This window comes from Apodemus sylvaticus, chromosome 4 (genome assembly GCF_947179515.1).
Source record: "Apodemus sylvaticus chromosome 4, mApoSyl1.1, whole genome shotgun sequence".
Taxonomy (NCBI): domain Eukaryota; kingdom Metazoa; phylum Chordata; class Mammalia; order Rodentia; family Muridae; genus Apodemus; species Apodemus sylvaticus.
Genome location: NC_067475.1, coordinates 50,537,775 through 50,562,754, shown reverse-complemented (window position 1 = coordinate 50,562,754; position 24,980 = coordinate 50,537,775). Strand labels below are relative to the sequence as shown.

The window sequence follows — 24,980 nt, the reverse complement described above, 5'->3', positions numbered from 1 at the left end:
AACAAAAGACTGCACCTTCTTCTCAGCACTTCATGGTTCCTTCTCCAAAATCGACCATATAATTGGTCACAAAACAACCCTCAACCAATACAAGATTGAAATAATCCCATGTTTTCTATCAGATCACCATGGCCTAAGGCTTGTATTCAATAACAACAAAAATATCAGAAAGCTCACATATACTTGGAAATTGAACAACTCTCTCCTCAATGATAATTTGGTTAGGAAAGAAATAAAGGAAGAAATTAAAGACTTCCTGGAATTTAATGAAAATTTTAACACATCATACCCAAAGTTATGGAACACAATGAAAGCAGTGCTAAAGGAAAGTTCACAGCACAAAGTGCCCTGGTAAAGAAACTTGAGAGATTTTATGGTAGCAACAGAAGAACACACCTGAGATCTCTAGAGCACAAGGAAGCAAACACACCCAAGAGGAGTAGATGGCAGGAAATAGTCAAACTCAAGACCAATGTCAACTAAATAGAAGCAAAGAGAACAATTTGAGGCCCCTGGTCCTGGAAAGGCTCAGTGCAGCAGTGTAGGGGAATACCAGAACAGGGAAACAGGACAAGGTGATTGGAGAACAGGGGGGAGGGAAGAGGGCTATGGGATGTTTAGGGAGGGGGGATCCAGGAAAAGGGATATCATTTGAAATGATATATCAAATAAAAATAATAAAGCAAAAAAATCTTTAAAAATGGAAGTGGGAGCTAACAACAACAACAAAAAAAAAAGAATTAGCAAAGCCAAAAGTTGTTTCTTTGAGAGAATCAAATATATATATATATATATATATATATACATATATATATATATATATATATATATCCCTAGCCAAATAAACTAAAGGGATAAGAGGTAGTATCCAAATTAACAAAATCAGAAACGAAAAGGGAGAGATAACTGAGGAAATTCAAAAAATCATCAGACCCTACCACAAAAGACTATACTCAACAAAACTGGAAAATCTAGATGAAATGAATGGTTTTCTAGACATATGCCACATACCAAAGAGAAATCAAGAGCAAGTGAACTATCTAAACAGGCTCATATCCCATATGGAAATAGAAGTCATTAAAAACCTCCGAACCAAAAAAATGGCCAGGGCCAAATTGATTTAGTGCAGAATTCTACCAGACAGACCTTCAAAGAAGATATAATACCAATATTCCTCAAACTATTCCATAAAGAGAAGGAACACTACTTAACTCATTCTATGAAGCCACAATTACTCTGATACCCAAACCACACAAGGACCCAAACACAAGAGGAACTGCAGACAAAACTCACTTATGAATATCAATGCAAAAATACTCAACAAAATTTTTGCAAACTAAATCTAAGAACATATCAAAACCACCATTCACCATGATCAAGTAGGATTCAAGTAGCCATCATCCCCATGGATGCAAGGTTGGTTCAATATGTGAAAAGCCATCAACATAATCCACTATATAAACAAACTCAAAGAAAAAATTCACAGGATTATCTCCTTAGATGCAGAAAAAGCTTTTGACAAAATACAACACCCCTTCATGTGTAAAATTATTGGCGGTATTAGGAATTGAGGCCCCATACCTAAGCATAATAAAAGCAATTCACTGCAAACCAACAGGCAATATTAAATTCAATTGAGACAGTGTTGAAGCAATTCCACTAAAATCAGGGACAAGACAAGGATGCCCACTCTCCCCAAATCTATTCAATATAGTACTTGAAATGCAAGCTAGAACTTTATAAGAAAATGAACAGAGATGAAGAGGATACAAGTTGAAAAAGAAAAAATAAACGTGGCACTATTTGTAGATGATATGATAGTATAGACAAGCAACCAAAAATATTCTACCAGAGGACTTCTGCAATTGGTAAACAACTTCAGCAAAGTGACTGGATATAAAATTAACTCAAATAAATCAGTAGCCTTCCTTTATACAAATGGTAACAAGAATGAGAAAGAAATTAGGGAAACAACTCACTCCAAAATAGCCACAAATAATATAAAATATCTTGGGGTAACTCTAGCCAAACTAGTGAAAGATCTGTATGACAATAACTTCAAGTCTCTCGAGAAAGAAATCAAGCAAGATCTCAGAAAATTTAGAGATCTCCCATGCCCATGGATTGACAGAATTAACATAGCAAAAAATGGTCATCCTACAAAGAACAATCTACAGATTCAATGCAATCCCCATCAAAATCCCAACACTATTCTTCAAAGATATGGAATAAACAATTCTCAAATTCATCTGGGGAGGCAAAAACCCAGAATAGTGAAAACAATTCTTAGCAATAAAAGATCAGCTGGGGGAATTGTCATCTTTAACTTCAAGTTTTAGAACAGAGCAATAGTTAAAAAAAATTTCATGGTATTTGTACAGAGACAGACACTTTGATCAATGAAATAGAATTGAAGAACCACAAATAAAACCACATACTTATGGACACTTGATTGTTGACAAAGAAGCCAAAAATATATAATGGGAAAAAGAAATCATTTTCAATAACTTGTTGTGTTCTAATTGGCTGTCTGTATTTAGAAAAATAAAAATAGACCCATATTTGTCACCTAGCACAAAGCTCAAGTCCGAGTGAATCAAGAACCTCAACATAAAACCAGATAAACTAAATCTAATAGAAAAGAAAGTGGGAAAGAGCCTTAAACTCATTGACACAGGGGAAAATTTCCTAAACAGACCTTCAATGGTTCATCTCTAAGATCACGAATTGATAAATGGGACCGCATAAAACTGGAAAGTCTCTGTAAGGCAAAGGACATAGTCAATAAGACAATGAGCCACCTACAGATTGGGAAAAAAATTTTCAGTAACCCCACATCTGATAGAGGGTTAACATCCAAAATATATAAAGAACTCAAGAAGATAACTGCCAAAAAACAAAACAACCCAAACAAATAATAGAGTATAGAACTAAAGAGAGAATTCCCAACTGAGGAACCACAAATCGCTAAGAAGCACCTCAAGAAATGTTCATAGTCCTTAGTCATCAGGGAAATGCAAATCAAAATGATCCTGAGATTCCACTTGGTATTAGGTGTGGGAAAAGGACCTAAGGCCTGAGGGCCAGCAGAAAGAACGGAAACAAGCAACTTTCAGAGGAAGGAGTTTTGGGAGATCCTCCAAAATGTACCAGAGACCTGGGAGGTGAAAGATGATAAGGACTCGAAGGTCGGGACCTTCGACGAAATGCTCTGCTGTGGCAAGAGGGGAACTTTAGTGCCCACCTCAAGCAGAAAGAAGGGGCATCAAGTGAGGGATGGGGTTTCTGTCCCACAGTCAAAATTCTCATCCATAATTGTTCCTGTCTGAAAGAACTTCAGGGATCAAAATGGAGAGGAGCCTAAGGAATAGAAGGTCAAGTTTCAGGCCCAAAGTGGGATCTAGCTCAAGGGGATGCCCCAAGGCCTCACACTATTACTGAGCCTATGTAGTGTTCATAAAGAGGGACTTACCATGACTGTGCTCTGAAAGACCCAACACCAGCTGAAAGATTCAGATGCAAATATTTGCACCTAACCAGTGGACAGAAGTTGTTGACACCTGTTGTTGAATTAGGGAAAATCTGGAAGAAGCTGAGGAGTAGGGTGACCCTGTAGGAGGACCAGCAGTCTCAATTAACCTAGAACCCTCAAATGCTGGACTACCAACCAAGAAGCATACACTAGCTGTTGTTATGTAGTCCCCAACATATATGCAGCAGAGGACTGTTGGGTCTGGGTTCAGTCAACGCAGATTTATCTGACCCTCAAGAGACTGGAGGCCCCAGGGAGTTAAGAGGTCTAGTTGAGTGGGGTGTGGAGCTAGGGGTGGGCACATCCTTGTGGAGACAGGTGAGATGAGTATATATGGCATGTGGAACAGTTTTAGAGTAGACCAGGAGAGGAAATAAATCTGGAGAGTAAAAAGCTATATAAATAAAAGTTTATAAATAATTTCTTGTGGGAAGGAGTTACTTTTTGTCCCTGGTCATGATTTCTCAAAGGAACACTTGCTTTTCTCAGCAATCATAGGAGAAGAAGCATTTCCAGTACAACATTATACATTTTTTCCATAGTAGTTCATTACCTAATAAACATTTGCACATATGTAAGCATTCATTTATCTCATCATTCTCTCAGAAGAAATAAATTATTTTTAATAGCTTAATACTATTTTTCCTATTAGACCTGAATTATCTTCAATATCCTTTAAAACTAAGTATCTATTTACACACTTTAATACATAAGGTATTGGGTTTCTACCTCATTTGAACTGTTTAAATGATTCTGATTTCCTTCTCTTTGGTCATACACACCATTGTCATTCATAGTTTTCCTAACTTTTAAAAACTGTTCTAACTCCTCCACTGCTGGTGGGGTTGCAAATTGGTACAACAACTCTGGAAATCAGTCTGGCAGTTCCTCAGAAAACTGGGCATGTCACTTCCAAAAGATCCTACTATACCATTCTTGGGCATATACCCAGAGGACTCCCCAGCATGTAATAAGGATATATGCTCCACTATGTTCATAGCAGCCCTATTTATAATAGCCAGAAGCTGGAAAGAACACAGGTATCCCTCAATGGAAGAATGGATGCAAAAAATGTGGTATATACACAATGGAGTACTATTCAGCCATTAGAAACAATGAATTCATGAAATTCTTAGGCAAATGGATGGAGCTGGAGAACATCATATTAAGTGAGGTAACCCAGTCTCAAAAGGTGAATCATGGTATGCACTCACTAATAAGTGGATATTAGCCTGGAAAACTGTAATACCCAAAACATAATCCACACATCAAATGAGGTACAAGAAGAATGGAGGATTGGCCCCTGGTTCTGGAAAGACTCACTGTAGCAGTAAAAGGCAAAACCAGAACAGGGAAGTGGGAAGGGGTGGGTGAGAGAACAGGGGGAGGGAGAGGGGCTTATGTGACTTTTGGGAAGTGGGGGGCCAGAAAAGGGGAAATCATTTGAAATGGAAATAAAAAATATATCGAATAAAATAAAAAAAAATAAAAACTGTTCTACCTTACTGGAGCTTGAATTTTTATTTTACAAAAGTTCAATGAGATAGACAATATTGATATTAGAAAAACTTCCAAGATAAGTATCTAATGAACAATAACCATATTGTTATACCACTTGTATTTAACCATAGTACTCAAATCCATGTTTATAAAAAGTTAGGGTTTAAATATAGGTATGTTTAGTTTTAAACCTGTTTTCTCATTTTTGCACTCATTAAACTGATTTTATCTTCTGCACTTAAACTCATAGTGTTAACCTAAAGCTTACTTACTCAATTAAGTTCAGTGTAATGTAGGATTAGCTTATAGTTTAAGTTAGATGTACAAAAGTATCAGTGTGGTATATGATAAAAACATAAAATTGTAAGGTCAGTCAAACTTGATTCAGAGTTTTCTATTTAAGCCCTCTTTTCTGCTTCTAAAACTGAATATCACAGACTATGTAAATACTAAAGAAGTTTACCTAGATCATTGTTCTAGAGCTGTGAATTACAAAGACAGTTACCAGCATCTACTTAATGTCTAGGGAAGAATTTCCTGTTAGCACATTTGGAAGACACCAGTGACAAATAGGAATGAGTATTGCAGGGAAAGTTTCTTTCTTCTAAAAAAAGCCACTAACATAATCACATGGACCTATCCTTCATAGCTTCATTTAATCCTCATCCTCCCAAAGCCTTTGTGTTCAAATAAAATTAACTTATATCTTTGGAAGACGTAGATTCTGAAAGAGATACCTACCTAGATTATGACAATATCTGTACAATACAATTCAGTACAATAATAAATGTAATATTTTCTCCAAAAGTCAGTGCTCTCATTTATAAGTTGAGAGTATGACTAACTATACTTCCCTAATTAAATTGTTTGTATATTAAATGGAATTCAAATAGGGTACCAGACTGATTGTTGGAGGATATCTTTTGTAAGAAAACACGTGTAGCAGGATTTTCCCTATCCAATTACATTAAAATATTAGTGCAACAGGAGGCCTGTGATTAGACAGGAAAAAGGGAGGCAGCATAAAGAGTTGCAGAGATAGGGAGCATCTCAGGAGAGGCGAATCCAAGATGGGGGCAGATAAATAGGAAGAAGATCTTGATCTCCATGGTTTTAAATAGTCACAGTTATGAATATTATATAGGGATGGAATAATTGGGTAACTTGTCTGATCTAGGTGGGTAGCTTGTACCATTATCAATTGACTTTTAAATTATCGTGTGGACTTCTTGTGATTTGAGAATTTATTGATATATAAACCTGACTTGATAATTATAAGCTTCTTTATGTTTCTATCTGGTTGCTGGGTGTTGTGGTGGGGCTGGCATGGCAGCAAAGGTAACTCAAGAGGTCCAGCCCCAACAGAGTGTTGGCAGACCCAGAGTAGCTAGATGGATCGCAAGAAGTTGGCAGATCATTTTTTTTTAATATTTCTCACAACAAACTTACACTTTATGCATGAGCAATAGACATGTGGTGAGAGAGGCATTATCAGGGCTGACTGCTGACTGGATACATTTGGTTGATGACTAGAGATAACAGAATTTAGAAAACTGTATAATGAAGTCCTTATAGAATTTAATGGACTGTCTTTTAAATGTTTTGAGCAAATGCCAACGCATGGGCATTACAGTGAGAATGAATTCTAATTATTTGGATTTTCAGTTCAGTGTTACTTTTTTGTCTAAAGAAATTGTCCACAGGGCCACTCAACAAAGAACATAGCCCCTTTCTTAACTGAGTAATAACAGGATAAGTCTAAGCAGGACCGGTCATGAGCTGCTGGACTCTAATAGTTGGCTGAATACATTAAGGCTAAAGAACTTTTGGACTGTCAGAAAATACAAATCTCTACGTCTATTTACTATAATGGTGGACAGTGTCTTTGTGTTAGTTTTCTGCTGAGTGTGAAGGTTCACAACAGTGGAATGATGCAGAAATTTCCCCATCCCGTTTCTGCTGCCATGTAAAACAACTCAACTGCATGGATTAATTTTCTCTATGAATGACAGCTTCAACTGAGAGGAAAGTTAAATATCTTATATCATCAAATAAAGATTGTGTACTAAACCAGGAACTTTTAATGAGATTTTACTATGGATATTATTGTATTGCTTGTGATATGGAATAGTTTGTTTCTAGAGCATCTGTCAAGTTTAGCACTTATGCTGATGAAAATCAATTATAGCAAGAGCTTCAAACACCAAGGAATACAAGGCTGCTATTCAGACAGATAGTATTTTCAATTAATTTAGTTATATCAATGGGATGTGTTTATTTTCAGCAAATTTTCCTAATATGATGAAAGTGAAGCTCAAAATTTACTGAAATATATTACCAAAAGTAATGAGAATTATGTAGTAATTTAATTTCAAGCATATTAGTTATTAATGTATTTGGTTTCTACAAACAATTCTGAATATCAGTGAAAATTATTAAAGTAGAATTAATCAAATAAAATTACTTCAGCATATCGTGTGATTTTAAGAAGGATCAGTTCAGCAACACTGAATATCTGAATAATAATTTTTTAATCCATCTACAAGCTAGTTTAATTGAGAAACTAGAAAATACAAATGTACACACAAGACTGTTTGAATACAAACACACTGTAAATTCTGTGAAGAATGAGTCCTGGTTGGTAATTGAAGGGTGAGGAACAGCACAAAGGAGGGTATCACAGAGATTGGCAACCCAGGCCTACATATACTAATTATAAAATCTTAAGGATTTCTGAACTACTAGTGAAAACCAAACACCTTAGAGACTAAGAAGAAAGCCAGCAGAAGACAGAAATGCCATGATATGTTCACCACCAGAGTCAAAGTTGGAAAGTTGAGATGTCTATCAGAACAACTGTTTATATCAGGGGGCATTTTATTTTTCCTCCCTGGAAATAACCTAAATTATAAACATTCATGCATGTCAAGGTTTTAGCTATAAATATATATCATGAATGTTCATAAACATTATAAAAATATGTATGTTTTTAATGAAGATCACAACAAATTTTATACACCAGAAGTTGCTCTGGGTGCCTAGCTTGTATCTCATTAATATACAAACAAGCACTCATATTCAGGGAATCATGGAGTTCATCTGGTCTAACTGCCTTTATATGCATGAATCGTAAGGTTCTAATGTTTGAGTCCAAGGCTGCTGAGGGGCTGTATGAATTTTGGTTTTTGAAAAAGCAATAGACTCCCTCATGCTGTGAAGTAATCAGTTCACCTCTCTTTTTCTGTGATCCTCAGAAGTCGGTTAGTATGTACAAGTTTGTCACAACAATTAGTATTAGATATTCATCTTGTGTGCTCTGTGTAACTTGCAACTGCCATTATCTCCTGGTTATCCTCATTAAATTTTGTTTTGTTAAGTGTATTTTAAAAGTGTGATTGCTTGGAATAAACTTGTCTCAACCTCAGTTTTGCTGAGACCCCACTAATCTGTCATGGTTTAATAGTTCCCACTGACCATAACAAGTGACCCTTGGTTCTGTAAGTAAGCACTGGCCCTTACACTCATATATTCCTTTTTTTCTCTTTTCCAGAACTTACATATAGCTCTTTGTCCATTGTAACTCGGACTGGATAATATTAAATAAAAGATGTGGAGTAATGACATTGCTTAAATATTATGCTTATCTTTTTAAATCTTCTATATCCTGAAAGTTTGACTGGTCATGATTAGTCTTATTAACTTCATTTCCTTGTTCTGAAGAAATATATTGATTAGAGTGGGTAGAACTTATATCTTCATTTTTTTACTATTTTTTGTTTTTCTGTTTTCCTTTTTTAAAATTTATTTTTTACGCTTCATATTTTATGGGTCCACCCTCCAACTATTCTACATCCTATACCTACTCCCCAACCCTGACTCCACATGGATGTCCCACCCACCACCCCACTTGACCTCTAAACTTCCTGGGGACACTTGAGGGTTAGGTGTTCATCATCTCTGAATGAGCACAGACCTGGCAGTCCTCTACTATATGTGCATTTGGAGCCTTATGTCAGCTGGTGTATACTGCCTGTTTGGTGGTCCAGATTAATTGAGACTGCTGGTCCTCCTGCAGGGTTGCCCTCTACTCACCTTCTTTCATTGTTCCCTAGTTCAAGAACAGGAGTCAGCTGCTTCTGTCCATTTGTTGGGTACAAATATCTGCATCTGACTCGTTCAGCTGCTTGTTGGGTCTTCTGGAGTGCAGTCATGCTAGGTCCCTTTTTGTGAGTACTCCATAGCCTCAGTAATAGTGCCAGGCCTTGGGACCTCCCCTTGAGATGGATCCCACTTTGGGCCTGTCACTGGACCATCTTTTCTTCAGGCTTCTCTCCATTTCAATACCTGTAATTCTTTCAGACAGGAACAATTATGGGTCAGAGGTGTGGCTGTGGGATGGTCTCCTTCTCCTTCATTAGATGCCCTGTCTTACTGTTGGAAGTTGGCTCTATAAGTTCCCTCCCCCAACTACAGTCGGGCATTTCATCTAAGGTCCCTCCCTTTTAGTCCTGATAGTCTCTCACCTCCCAGATCTCTGGTTCATTCTTGATAGTCCCCCAATCTCCTATCTCCTGAGGTTGCCTGTTTCCCTTCTTTCTGCTGGCCTTCAGGGCTTCAGTCCTTTTCCCTTACCTAATACCAGATCAGGTTTCCCATTCCCACCCCCACTCCCCTAACTCTTCCACTTTCCCTCCCAGGTTCCAGGTGATTGCTTTCTTTTCCCTCCCAAGTGGGGCTGAGGAGTCTTCATTTGAGCACTTTAATTTGCTGACCATTTTGAGTTTTGTGGCTATTATCCACTTATTAGTGAGTACACAGCATGCATGTCTCTTTGGTCTGAATTACCTCATTCAGGATGATATTTTCTAGTTCCATCAATTTTTCTGCAAAACTTAGGATGTCCTAGTTCTTAATAGCTGAGTAGTATGCCATTATATAAATGAGCCAAATTGTCTGTATCCATTCTTCTGTCATGGGACATCTAGGTTGTTTCCAGCTTCTGGCTATGACATATAAGGCAGCTATGAGTATAGTGGAACACGTGCCCCTGTGACATGGTAGCGCATATTTTAGGTATATTCCCAAGAGTGGGTCTTCAGTAGATCTATTTCCAGTTTTCTTAGGAACCTCCAGATTGATTTCCCAAGTGGTTGTACCAGTTTGCAATCCCCATGGCTATCGAAGATCTGTTCAAATAGACACTCTTCTGAGCATTCTATGTATAATGAACTCTAATATCACTGGAGTTCTATATGCATGAGAAAAGATTATGAAGAAATAATTATTAAGTTCATGAGGGCAATGTTAAGAGTGATTTCAGAGGGAGATGTATTTAAAATGTTGTAAAATATTTGCTAAGGTTGTTTCTCCCACATCAATCAGTTTTCTATACTATAAGTAAAACACAAAAGTAAGTCAACAAAGGGGAAATGATTCTTTTGGTAAACATTCTCGTATGTTTCTAACAAGGCCCACTAGGCTTCTGTGTATCATAAAGAAGTGGTGGGTGGTATAATATGATAAAATAAAGCTGCTTGCCTCATGGAGATGACGGAACAAAAAAGTGACAAAAGTGAGTTATTAGGGACAAACCTGTAATTCCACGTTACACATCCAATGAGTTTTTTCTTTCAGCTGTGTTCCACAAGTCAACAATGCCATCATGGTTTGAATCCATCAAGAGGTTCATCCATTGATTAAACTAGTGTCCTGTCACTAATTACCCATGAAGAGTACATATATCACTTTAGGACAATATTTCAGCATATAAACCTGTTGGAGGGCACTTCATTTTCAAACAATAGCTGTGATACTCAACATCTCTATTGTCTTATTTTGATTTATTTAAGACACCATATCTCAAAAGACAGTTTATATAACATTTCTGAATCTTTTTCTTGAATAAAATATTTCAAGTGATATTCATAATATTTTCATTTCGATGTATAAACTTTATATTTATATTACATAGCTGTGTCTACAGGTTGGATTCATTTACATCCTTTAGTTGTTTGTGGTTATCTGTGGCTTTTATTCACAATGCTAGTATGTATTGCCTTTTTCAGTTACGCAGTTATACAATCTGTATCTCATTCATTCTTCTTAGAAAATTAACTATAATGCTTAAGTTGTTCTTCAATTTTCTTTATCCCAGCAAACGAATATTAGCTAGTAGTTATTACAATAAACAAAAATCCTAAGTATCAAGTTACCTTATTATTCAGTACATTTTAATAATAGGTTCTTTATTCCTTAGTTTGATTAGTATTGAAATTTAAAATTCAGTTTATAAAGAAGGAAACTGTGCTTATCCAGAAGTCTTCTTGAACCTATACTACCCTTCAGTGTTATTGAATGGCTTCTGGAGATAGAACTTTGTCTCACTCACCTTTCTATATGAAACAGCTCTCAAAACACTAATATGTGTTATTTATTTCTCAGACTTTTTAGAAAGGTTCTGTATAAGCACAAAAATGGAAGGCCTAAAATCATGAAAGAACTGTGATTGATGATGTGCAGTTTTCCATTACAACCTAGGCAAGATCCTTTAAACTATACATGGTCAGCTTTTGAAGCTCTGCTGTCCTGGATTGTGGAAGGATTATTTTCCACTTTTTTAAAGTCTATATTCAAAAGATGTCTGTATTGACTCTTCCTAGCCTTCTTCTATAAATCCAACATAATTTTAGACCTTGGAAAATACCTTGTTTGTCTATGAGAGCAAATGCAGACTGTCTATGTAAGCCTCAATTCCAAATAAGTAGACAATACAAACATTTTCAGATCTATGCACATCCATGCAGTCAGTATAAGCACAGAGAATCAGAGAAAGCAAAAACTTCTCTGACTTCCAAATCTAGCAAATTGCCCAATAGTGCTATTTTAAAGTTTCCAGTTCTACTGACATTGAGGTCACTGAGCCATCTGTACTCAAACTGAGAACTTTTAATCCTAGCATTTTATTGCAAGGTGAAATAAAAAAGTGTAGGAAATACTTTAGGCATAATTTCAACATACATACATTTAAAGCATTTATTCAAAGCTTGTTGCTATGATTAATATATGTTGGTAAGCTCAGATGTCTGCAGTAGTTGAATATAAAGAAAAACACACATTTGGTTTCCTCATATCTCAGTTCCTAATGAATATAGTACTTTGAAATGTGTGAATTCAAGTGCTGTTGCTGATATCAAATTTCTAAAGCAATCCTTGTGCTCTGATGAGAGCATGGACCTCTGGAATATGCTTTTGTCCTCTGGATATATCCCACATCCTATGTCATGGGAACCTCAAGTACACAGATGTTGAACCATTTAAGCTGCTCTGAGCCTATCCTATCTAATCCTGCAATTGATTTAATCATCTGCGGGCACACACAGGTCTCCAGACGACACAGCTAAGAAAGATAAAAAGACAAGGTGAACTTGTGTCTGCCCTCTCATTAAATTTTGCAAGCGACTATGTTTAAGCTTCTATTTTATAGACCACTTAGGCAACTATTAACCTTTAAAAGTGCATGAACATTTTTGTTTCAGACTTTAGAGAAGATATAGACTAAAAATAGAAATAAGTGGTGGTTTGAAGTTCTAACTTGCAAATTGATATTCTAATATTCAAAACATGTTATTTCTACTATCCTATTAGTGAAATATTCTGAAATGATCTAGCCATTTGGATTTTCTTTTGAAACTAGATTTGTCTTTTGCTGGTACAAATTCTAGTATGAGGGTCATAAGTATGAACAAGATTGCTAAAATACACTGAAAGGAAAGTTACTGACAGTCTATAGCTTTTAAATTGAAACATAATGAAGAATTAAATGAATAGACAAGAGATTCATTTAAGAGCAGTATAATTTAATCTATTTGCCTTATAAAGATCATAATTAAATGCATTTTATAAGAGTCTTTAAATATTCATGTTCTAATTTCATTTATTGTATTGGATATTTTATGTATTTACATTTCAAATGTCATTCTCTTTTCCCTCTGGAACTCACCTCTCCCATACGCACAAGACCAGAAAGCCGCTCTTAGTATTTTACATACAAAATGTTTGGCTCTATTTCTTAGAAATACACACAGAAAGAAATGAAGATTTGATCATCACTTTATGAATCTGTCATTTTACAATATCGACATTGTCAGAAATAGGAGCATTTCATTCAAATCCAAATTTCAGTAGCAGGAAATAAATATCAAAACATCATCACTGCCCTTAATCCAAAATCTCTACACCTTCTAAAACTCCCTCCCAGCCTCACCCACATAGCCAGCCCCACTCCTGAGAGTCGTTTGTTTCACTGCTGCTGCCTCCAATACATGCATACATACATACATACATACATACATACATACATACATACATACATACCAGTGTCCGGTGGCCTTCTAGAAGGCTGGGTCGGCAGGCTTAAACAGCTGAAGAGTGACCAACCGTGCCAAGGGTTCTGCAAATCTGTCCCACTTCCCTTTTCTACCACACAAACTTCTTCAAGAATCTGGTCTTTCAACAGGAGAGACAGCTTTTCCAAAAAATAATCCTTACAAAGGAGAGGGGGGTTAGTTCTGATTACTCCAATCTGTTCTTCTTGTCAAAGCAGAGTGGTTCAGAGCCACAGAATCCACCAAACAAAGGTGAAGGGGGAATGGGAGGAGAGTTTAGCAGAGCAGGCGTCCTCCAGGCACATGCTCTGAGGCCTGGGGGAGTTGGTAGGGTGGGCAGGACGTGATGTACTCAAGAGGTCTGGCTGTTTGGCTCTCCTGAACAGAAAGACTAAGTTAGGGTGGTTTGGTTTAAAATTTTCTGGTGAGGACAGGAACGCTTGAAGAGAATACATTTAAAAATAGTGGACATAGGGAAGTGGATGAGAACTTCTATGCAAAAAAAAAAAATTAATAAAGAGAAAAGGAAAATAGTCTTCTCCATGGTTCTGAGGGTTCTAATGATGAACTGAAATAGGATGCGATGGCAGAGTCAACAGTTTTGTTACTGGACTTCATGACATGGCTTCGCTGGCTTCAGTCCGGAGGTTCTTCCTGCTCTGGGGCTCTTCAGGTTTAGACTCTGAGCTGGAGTCTGAACCCCCATCGAAAGCAGAGATCGAGCCGCTCTTGGTGTTGGTGTAGAGGCAGTTGTAGAAGGGGTAGTTGGCCTGCAGTTGGGCCCTTGATCTTGCCTTCTCCAGTGCACTGACTTGTTGCTCCAGAAGAACATTCTGTTGCTTGAGGTCATCAGCGTCTTGCTGGTATGTACAATTTTTCCTTCGCATATGCTGGATATACTCTGTTGCTTTTTCTAGGATTTGGGTCCGGGATGACTTCTCTCCTTGGGGTGATGGTACTGAGTCCCACAACCTTTTTTTTTTTTAGAAGACAAAACCAATTTTTAAATTTTAAAAAACAGTTTAAATAATTTAGTGTTTTAAAATCTAATACCAAATATATTATTTTTTAATTTATTTGATATATTTTTTATTTACACTTCAAATGATTTCACCTTTTCTGGCTCTCCACTCCCCAAAAGTCCCATAAACCCCCTTCCCTCCCCCTGTTTCCCCATCCACCCCTTCCCACTTCCCTGTTCTGGTATTCCCCTATACTGCTGCACTGAGCCTTTCCAGAACCAGGGGCCACTCCTCCGTTCTTCTTGGACATCATTTAATATGTGGATTATGTCTTGGGTATTCCACGTTTCTAGGCTAATATCCAATTATCAGTGAGTGATGAATGATCTTTTGAGACTGGGTTGACTCACTTAGTATGATGCTCTCCAGCTCCATCCATTTGTCTAAGAATTTCATGAATTCATTGTTTCTGATGGCTGAATAGTACTACATTGTGTAAATATACAAGTCCCGCAAACCTTGATGTGGTCCCTACGTTTTTGTTCCAGAGCATTATGGTGAGCATGCTTGTCAGAGCTCTCCACCTGAATGTCATCTTCATCTCTGATTTCCTAAAGCCCAGGGAGCAGCCACTGCAGGGGCAGCGGGGAGGGGGTGTTGGAGGGAAGGGGAAAGTGATGGACAACAAGTAGAGTGCCCCCATGCACACACTCAATCACTCACTCAATCACTCACATACACTCACACACACAAACACGGGCGACCTCCAATTTCTTTATGAAGGAACCTAGTGTCATAAACTCATCAGTCTTATGAACTCGCTTATCACTGCTTTCATTGTGTTCCATAAGTTTTGTTTTGTTTTGTTTTCATTGAATTCTAGAAAGTCGTTGATTTCTTTCTTTCTTCGTTGACCCAGTGGTCATGAGTGGAGAGCTGTTTCATTTCCATGAGTCTGTAGTCTTTCTGTTATTTCTGTTTGCTGTTGAAGTCCAAACTGATATGATAATATGCCATGGAGTATTTCTTTTTTTAATATTTTTATTTTCTATATTCTTTGTTTACATTCCAAATGATTTCCCCTTTCCCGGATCCCCCCTCCCCATATGTCCCATAAACCTTCTTCTCTCCATCCCTTCTCCAATCACCTCCCTCCTTTTTCTCTGTCCTTATATTCCCTTCCCATGTTAGATCAATCCTTTCCAGGATCAGGACCCTCTCCACACTTCTTCATGGGAGTCATTTGTTATGCAATTTGTGCCTTGGGTATTCAGAGCTTCTGGGCTAATTAATATCTACTTATCAGAGATTGCATTCCATGCATATTCTTTTGTGATTGGGTTACCTCACTTAGGATGATATTTTCCAGATCAAACCATTTGCCTAAAAATTTTGTGAATTCATTGTTTCTAATTGCTGAGTAGTATTCCATTGTGTAAATATACCACATTTTCTGTATCCATTCCTCCTTTGAGGGGCATCTGGGTTCTTTCCAGCTTATGGCTATTATAAATAAGCCTGCTATGAACATAATGGAGCATGTGTCTTTATTGCATGCCAGGGAATCCTTTGGATATATGCCCAGGAGAGTTATAGCAGGGTCCTCTGGAAGTCTCATGTCCAGTTTTCTGAGGAACCTCCAGACTGATTTCCACAGTGGTTGTACCATCTTACAGTCCCACCAGCAGTGGAGGAGTGTTCCTCTTTCTCCACATGCCATGGAGTATTTCAATCTTCTTGTATCTGTTGATTGCTTGGTTGCTTTGTGACCGAATACATGGTCTATTTTGAAGAAGGTTTTATGAAGTTCTAAGAAGAAAGTATATTCTTTTGTGTTTGGGTGAAATAGTGTGTAGGTATCTGTTAGGTCTATTTGATTAATAACTTCTTTTAATTTCATTATTTTTCTGTTTAGTTTATGTTTATATGACCTATTTGTTGGTGAGAGTGGTGTGTTGAAGTCTCCCACTATTAATGTGTGGCATTGAATGTGTGATTTATGCTTTAGTATTGTTTCTTTTAAAAATGTAGGTTCTGCATTTAAGGCCTATATACTCAAAATTGAGATGTTATCCTGGTGGATTTTCCCACCTCCTTTGATTATTTAAGTTGAATGCCTATTTTATTAGACATTTGAGTGGCTGCTCCAGTTTGTCTCTAGGATCCCTTTGCTTAAAAATACCCTTTTTTCAGCTTTTAACCATAAGGCTGGGTCTATTTTTATTTCTGAGATGCACTTCTAGTAAACATCAAAGTGACAAATCCCATTTATGTATTCATTCTGCTAGCCTTTATTTTATTGGTGATTGGTATATTAAGTCTACAGATGTTGACAGATATTAATGGCAAATGGTTGTTAGCCCCTGTTATTTTGATGTTGGTAGTGACAGTGTGTGTGTGTGGGGGGGCGTGTTTCTCTTCTTTTGGTTTTGCTGGTATGAAATTATTCATTACTTATGTTTTGGGGTTTTTTGTTTTGGTCTTTTGGGGTACTTTTTAGGTTTGTTTTGTTTGTTTGTTTGTTTGTTTGCTTTTTGATGTAGCTACCCTCCTTGCATTGGAGTTTTTCTTCTAGTATCCTCTGTAGAGCTGGATTGGTGGAAAGATACTCTTTTTTTTATAGTGTTTGAATCTAAATTCTTTTTTTAATATTTTTTATTTTCTATATTCTTTGTTTACATTCCAAATGATTTCCCCTTTCCTGGATCCCCCCTCCCCATATGTCCTATAAACCTTCTTCTCTCCATCCCTTCTCCAATCACCTCCCTCCTTTTTCTCTGTCCTTATATTCCCCTCCAATGCTAGATCAATCCTTTCCAGGGTCAGGACCCTCTCCATACTTCTTCATGGGTGTCATTTGTTATGCGATTTGTGCCTTGGGTATTCAGGGCTTCTGGGCTAATTAATATCCACTTATCAGAGATTGCATTCCATGTGTATTCTTTTGTGATTGGGTTACCTCACTTAGGATGATATTTTCCAGATCAAGCTATTTGTCTAAAAATTTTGTGAATTCATTGTTTCTAATTGCTGAGTAGTATTCCATTGTGTAAAAATATACCACATTTTCTGTATCCATTCCTCCTTTGAGGGGCATCTGGGTTCTTTCCAGCTTTTGGCTATTATAAATAAGGCTGCTATGAACATAATGGAGCATGTGTCTTTATTGCATGCCAGGGAATCCTTTGGGTATATGGCCAGGAGAGGTATAGCAGGGTCCTCTGGAAGTGTCATGTCCAGTTATCTGAGGAACTGCCAGACAGATTTCCAAAGTGGTTGTACCATCTTACAGCCCCATCAACAGTGGAGGAGTGTTCCTCTTTCTCCACATCCTCGCCAACACCTGCTGTCTCTTGAGTTTTTGACCTTAGCAATTCTGACTGGTGTAAGGTGAAATCTCAGGGTTGTTTTGATTTGCATTTCCCTAATGACTAATGATGTTGAACACTTCTTAAGGTGCCTCTAAGCCATCCAAATTTCTTCAGGTGAAAATTCTTTGTTTAGATCTGTACCCCTTTTTAATAGGGTTATTTGGTTCCCTGGGGTCTAACGTCTTGAGTTCTTTGTATATATTGGATGTTAGCCCTCTATCAGATGTAGGGTTCGTGAATATCCTTTCCCAATGTGATTGTTGCCGATTTGTCCTTTTGATGGTGTCCTTTGCTTTACAGAAACTTTGTAATTTTATGAGGTCCCATTTGTCAATTCTTGATCTTAGAGCATAAGCTATTGGTGATCTGTTCAGGAACTTTTCCCCTGTGCCTATGTCCTCAAGGGTCTTCCCCAGTTACTTTTCTATTAGTTACAGTGTTTCTGGTTTTACATGGAGGTCCTTGATCCACTTGGAGTGAAGTTTAGTACATGGAGATAAGAATGGATCAATTTGCATTCTTTTGCATGCTGATCTCCAATTGAACCAGCACCATTTGTTGAAAAGGCTATCTTTTTTTCCACTGGATGTTTTCGGCTTGGAAAGATACTCTTTAAATTTTTTTCCATGGCATATCTTTTTTACTCCATCTATGATGGTGGAAAGTTTTGCTGGGTATAGTGGTCTGGGATGATATCTGTGGTCTATTAAAGCCAGGTGCTGTGAAAGAGCTATATTATAATGTTGCCATATTACCCTGGCTAGTGTGTTAGGATAACCAGGTGCTGTTAAAGAGCTTTATTATAATGATGCCATATTACCCTGGCTAGTGTGTTAGGATAGCCAGGTGCTGTGAAAGAGCTATATTATAATGTTGCCATATCACTCTGGCTAGTGTGTTAGGATAGCCAGGTACTGTGAAAGAGCTATATTATAATAATGCCATATTACTCTGGCTAGTGTGTTAGGATAGCCAGGTGCTGTGAAAGAGCTATATTATAATAATGCCATATTACTCTGGCTAGTGTGTTAGGATAGCCAGGTGCTGTGAAAGGGCTATATTATAATAATGCCATGTTACCCTGGCTAGTGTGTTAGGATAGTCAGGTGCTGTGAAAGAGCTTTATTATAATGATGTCATGTTACCCTGGCTTTTGTTGACTTTGCTCTTCTGCTGTCCTATAGCCATCTAAGTATCTCTAGTGTTGGCTGTCCTGTTTGGCCCTGGTGATAGCTGGGCTCTGGGATTATAGGTATAGCTCATAGTCTCATATGGCAGCAGGTCCCTAGTTGTTCTGGGTGGCAGCTGGCCTCCAGGTAAGCAAGGATAGCTCTGTCCTGGGGACTGCAGTACAGATTCAAAATTGCACATAGAATTGTGGACCAAAAAATGAAGCACAGAGAAGACTGCCAAACTAAGTCTTAAATTATTTTAAAAAGTAGATAACCACAACAGCTTCTTGTTGAAATTTAAAAGAACTCATGTTTCTTTTGGGTTACAAAAATATTTTAGAAAATTTAAATTGTAGTACCATATGTCTAGTTTTATTTCAATTTTAGATCCTACTTTTTCGGTTAGTTAGTTAGGTTTTCTGGTGGTGGTGGTTGTTGTTGTTGTTGTTCTTCTTCTTCTTCTTCTTCTTCTTCTTCTTCTTCTTCTTCTTCTTCTTCTTCTTCTTCTTCTGCTTCTGCTTCTGCTTCTGCTTCTGCTTCTTCTTCTTCTTTTGTGTTTTTATTTGTTAATATTTGTTGATATTTTATTTTATTTTATCCTGTAAGACAAGAAAGTCAGAGCAAGGTAGGTTGTGAAGTAAAGCTTTCTCTCTGTGGAAAAATATAGCCTTAGAGCACAAATAAAATAAAATAAAATAAAATAAAATAAAATCATCTTTGTATAGTTTTATCCAAACCTTTTTATATGGCTGTAATTGTCTTTTAAAGTTCTTAGTACTTAACAGAGTACTTGCAGAAATAAATTGCTTAAAGAAAAACCATGAACTGCACTACAATCCACAACCTCCTCATATAGAATACAATACTTTAAACATGGCTTTATCCTCACTGCCTTTGCCTCAGTTTGATTTTAAAAATATATTTCTTCCTTATTCCAAAATATATAAATAGCTTCAGAGTATAACGGCAACTTTGAAAACTGTAGCCAACTGTGTTTTGTCTGCAAGAGTTCAAGTTTGTTACTTAAAAGAAAAGCGAGCTCTTAAAAGTTTTTTTTTTTTAATCTCTCATCAAAGTCTTTGGTGTGGTGCTTATCTCTAGTTTATTTAGAACACAGCACAGGATTATGGATCTCAGACAGGAAAAGACGGTTTTTTTTGAGACAGCTTTTGTTCATCACTATGGAATATTTGTTCCTTTCTTAGCGTCTAGAATAGTAAAGACATAAAATACAGGGCAAGATGTTCAATACTCAGTGCTGCTAAAAAATGAAACTGATATGTAGAGATTGAATTTAACATATACTTTAGAAAATTGGAGCACACTCATAAATATCCTTTGAAAATACATCTAAACAAAGTATACCTAGAATCATGCAGTAATTTTCAACATTTAGTGACCTCTCACATTTAAAATTCATACATTAAGACATATTATTAGAATACTTTTATAGTGACTATTTTATTGCAACGCATGTATATATAGGGGCAGGAGAGGTAGCTCAATGGTTAAGAGCGCTGACAGCTCTTCCAGAGATGAGTTCAATTCCCAGCAACCACATGGAGGCTCACTATCATCTGCAATGTGACCTGATGCCCTTTTGTAGTGTGTCTGAAGAAAGCTACAGTGTACTCATATGCATAAACAAACAAACAAATAAATCTTTTCAGGAAAGGTTGGTTAATCCTATGAAACAAAAGAAAACAAAATTATTAACTAACTTGCTTACTTATGCACTATCATCAGCTGATACATGTATCCATATAAACTCTGTTACAGCCAGTGAATACATACATACTATATTCTGTGTTAGTACTGAAAATAGCCATTCCTTCCCAGACATGTAGAACTTTGTCTATGTCTAGGTAATACTGGTTCTCTGTGTCTTCGTAGCTTGATGATCTTAGCTTCCATGAAATCACCAAGCAGTAACTTTGAATACTTATGCTGACAACCTCAGTAATGCAGTTTCTTAGTTAACAGTGGACACCTCCACTTTAGGTCTATTATCTATGTGATGTTGGGCTCATTTTAGTTATCTTACAGTTTCCATAGGGGATCAGATGCAGATATTTCTGGATTGAAAAAATGCCCAGGTGTTCAAGTCTTGCATAAAATATGGTAGCTTTTCCATGGTGTCTACTCACTTCCTTCTGTGTATTCTAGGTAAACTAAAAATTACCAAGCATATGTAATTCAATTTAAACATCATGTTCATAGTTATTATATAGTGGTGTTTAAAGATGGATGATGACAAAAGTAGCTTTACAAGTCATATATATATATATATATATATATATATATATATATATATATGTATATATATATACATATATATGCTTAAGATATACATTATCTTCAATGCACAATTGTTTGACTCACCATATGACCATATGTAGAACTCTGGTTATAGACAAACACCTATATTTTGCTTCTTGGTAGTTTGATTTTTTTAATTTATAAATGATATTTATGTGTGAATAGTTGAAATAATTAAATGACTATGTATATATTAAACTTTCCACACAGTAAAGGCTCAACAGATATTAATTATAATTAGTTTCTAAATTTTAAATGCTATGAACTTTTAGAATAAGGAACATAGTTATCATGCAGTATTGCAAGAGCTTTATATATTTTGTTAGATAACCCCTAAACATTCAAGTGTGATAAATATTTATTTTGACCAAAAATAAATGTGAATGAAGATTATAAAATGTCCAAGATCCTGCCATTAATAAATCATGGAAATTCTAACATCACAAGGATTCTTGGGTCATAGCTATGATACTGAAGAGTTAAATAAGTGGCATGTATACATTGCAGAACAGGATATCTCTACTGTTTATTTAGCAACATTCAAAAATATTTTTCTCACACTTGGTATTAAATGTGTGTATTTGTTGAAATAAATGTCTATTTTGAGGTTGCAAATGTAAATGACAGTATCTCTGAATCTCTTGCATTCATTCTTTAATTATGATCAAGCATAGTAATAAATGTAATTCAGGTTAGGGGACTTTGATACTATATGGATACTATCCATCCCAGTGCCTAAGACAGAGCAGTACAAGCACACATATCCATAAAGCTCTTTCAGTTTGGATAGTCACTACTTAGAAACTTCACTAATTTATTTAATTCCCAGAAATGTTCTGTGGCAATCCTAAACCTTGTTCTTAATCTGTATATCTATCCACTGAGACATACAAAATGTTACTTTAATTTTGTATATTTACTTGCTTGGTGGATACCTTGATAGTCATTTAGTAGCATTAAAAGCCATACAGTTGACTAGCAAATCTGCATGCTAAATACTGTAATACCCTGTTTTAACATTGTTAATGGAAAATACTTAACTTTAATGATGACATATATATAATGAATATAGACATGTAAAATGACTTCCATTTGGCTTTTATTTTTTAACATTTTGTTGTCTGTGAGCACAATAGTGGGAAAGTAAATATATATTCATATTTTATGTATTTCTATATGGAGATACACATCTATGACACTCACTACTTAAGGAATATACAAAAAACATATACATGTATGTGCCTATATAGACATATATATGCATATATATATATGCAAATATATTGAAACTAAACAGAGTTAGGATGCTCAAACCATTGATTTAAATATTTAAGGCCAGGTTAGGTTGATGGTTGAGCATGTAAACATACATGCTGCAAATCCTGATATAGTGAGTTTGATTCTCAGAACACATGTAAAGGTAAAATACGAGAACTGAATTTATCTCTGTATATTGAACTCCACACATAAGATATTATACATGTGACCCTACACATAAAACCTACTACTAGAACTCCACACATAAGATATTATACATGTGACCCTACACATAAAACCTACTACTACTGCTGCTGCTGCTGCTGCTACTGCTGTTGCTGCTGCTGCTGCTATACTAAAATATATTTTTTCAGCAGTGTATACTAGGAATTCATTTTATGTTCTACAAATTTACTCCCTTTATAATTCCTGGTATTATATTTCTTTTTAGATCATGAAGATGCTCAATTCTGTATGCTTACTTTGTTAATTTATGGATCCCATAATTATTGAGCTATATGAATCATATTGATTATGGTTTCTATGCTCATAATTCTCATTCTTAATTAAATGGTGAAGGTCATAAATTTCAAGCATGAATTGTCTAGAAAACCACTGTTTAAAATAATCATTAAGTAATCAGACCCCATACTTTCTAATTTATAAAAGAAAGTGGGACTTCTATGAAACTTCCCATATGATGGTCTCAGAGTGAATGTTAGATGGCCTCTTTTTGTTTTGGTAAGCACTTATATTTTAGAAGACAAATAGTACTTAAACCTCCATTTCATTTGACTAATTTTAAACTCAAGATACTTTGCAAAATTTATTGTGCTATAAAGTTTGAGTTAGCTACAGCTTTTCTGTTCTGGTCCAAATAAGTAACAGTCATCAAAATATCAGTAATTCACAAGCACTGTGTCATGATTATAGCAACAAAACCATTTCCAAATGAAACTAGCATTGATTATCCCCAGGGCTTCTAAGATCAAGTATTCTGAGAATAGTTAATTATACCCTCAGCTCTGCAGAGTTTTTGCAGTGGCAGGTTCAATTTACTTAGTAAAAATATTGCTTTGCAAGATTTGCAGATGAGTCAATTAGACACTCATTAATTGGGAAGGCATTGGAAATGTGGCACTGCCCAGTTGGGAAATCGTCCAGTCCAATGACTAATGTATATTAATGCCAGCATTAATCACCTCTGAGTCCTTCCTTGTGCATCTGCAGGAAAACAAATTACAGAACTACTCAAGAAAGAGAAAAGATTTTGATCAATTTGTAAGGTTTGCCAAGAAAGAAATGTGAAGAAACTCTCTGAATGTATTAAATTCCAAATTTTATAATAAAACAACATTCAAATTTAATTTAAAAAGATTGGGGATTGATGTTAACAGTAAATTTTTATATTGTCCTATTGTAAAAATGTTGCAGAATCAAAGGATTTAACTTACATTAGTATAGTTTCATCCTTTAAAATTATCTTAAAAGAGGACTGAATTTTCTTTTTTATACTAATATATAAATAATATTAAGTTTTTTGAAAAATAAACAAACTTCTTTTGCTTTATTTTGTCCACACCTTTATCCTTTTACCAGTAATTATCAAATGTTATGACTTTTATATTCCAGGAACTTTCACTGTGATATTTTAATGACCTATAATTTAAAAAAATATATATGAGAAATAAAGACCACCTGGGTCTGTTAATGTACTACTAAGGGAGATAAAAATTCTGCATATTTGAGGAAGAGGAAAGAGACATGTCAGATAAGAAAACATGGCAGAGAGAGTAGATAATATCATAACTCAAATATCATAAGTTAAAATGCCTATTTCCTAAAGTGCTAATTAAAAATTAAAGACACAATCAATTTTCTTTCTAAACACATGCTACTTTAACAGAAGCTTACCTAAACGTAGAAACGTTCTTTTTAGTAGAATAAACAATACTTATTTATATTAAAATTATTAACTAAGTATTAATGTTCCACAAATTTGAACAAAAATCATGTGATTTATTTAGTCATATTCAGAAGTACCAATATAATATAAGAATGGTTAGCAAAAAAGGAGAATAGATATAGAAAAATGCAGGTATAAAATATACACAAAAATGCACTTTTGTTTCCAAAATGCCATAATTTGTGTCTTGGACTTGTTTCTTGGATTTTTATGAGGTAATGGGTAAAAGAAATTTTTCAAATATTTGATCCAGCCATCTAACACAAATGCATTGTAACTAACCTGCATTAAGAAAGCATGGGACATTACGTGCTATTAAGTAAATAGCTATAATATTCAAAACACTAAGTCACATAGAATCTAGACACAGCCTTCAGATCAAAGACATATAGAAATGGTATGAAAGATTATTGTAACTACATTCAAAATTTCTCTGAGACAGGACAAATTTTGGGTCGAAAATTTTGTGGATGGGTTGGTTTCTTTGTTCTTCTACTGGGTGTCTAAACTGGCTACA

At 35.8% G+C, this 24,980-nt stretch overlaps 1 protein-coding gene across 1 annotated transcript; it reads right to left on the bottom strand.

Annotated features, from left to right (window-relative positions):
* Positions 1-14,030: 14,030 nt before the first annotated feature.
* LOC127683572 (protein max-like) lies at positions 14,031-24,769 on the bottom strand. Its single transcript, XM_052180912.1, has 3 exons — positions 24,746-24,769; positions 14,897-14,989; positions 14,031-14,384 (listed from the first exon to the last, which is right to left on the bottom strand). Exons 1-3 carry the CDS (start codon positions 24,767-24,769, stop codon positions 14,031-14,033), a joined length of 471 nt encoding a protein of 156 aa, XP_052036872.1.
* Between the last annotated feature and the right edge of the window lie 211 nt (positions 24,770-24,980).

Bases quoted from the DNA above. Each gene is read 5' to 3' on its own strand.
- LOC127683572 (XM_052180912.1), bottom strand. From the start codon at position 24,769: ATGTCCCATGCTTTCTTAATGCAG. The intron at 14,990-24,745 runs GTTAGTTACAAT...CCTGGGCTTTAG, and splicing joins CCCATGCTTTCTTAATGCAG to GAAATCAGAGATGAAGATGA. The intron at 14,385-14,896 runs GTTTGCGGGACT...AAAAAAAGGTTG, and splicing joins AACGTAGGGACCACATCAAG to TGGGACTCAGTACCATCACC.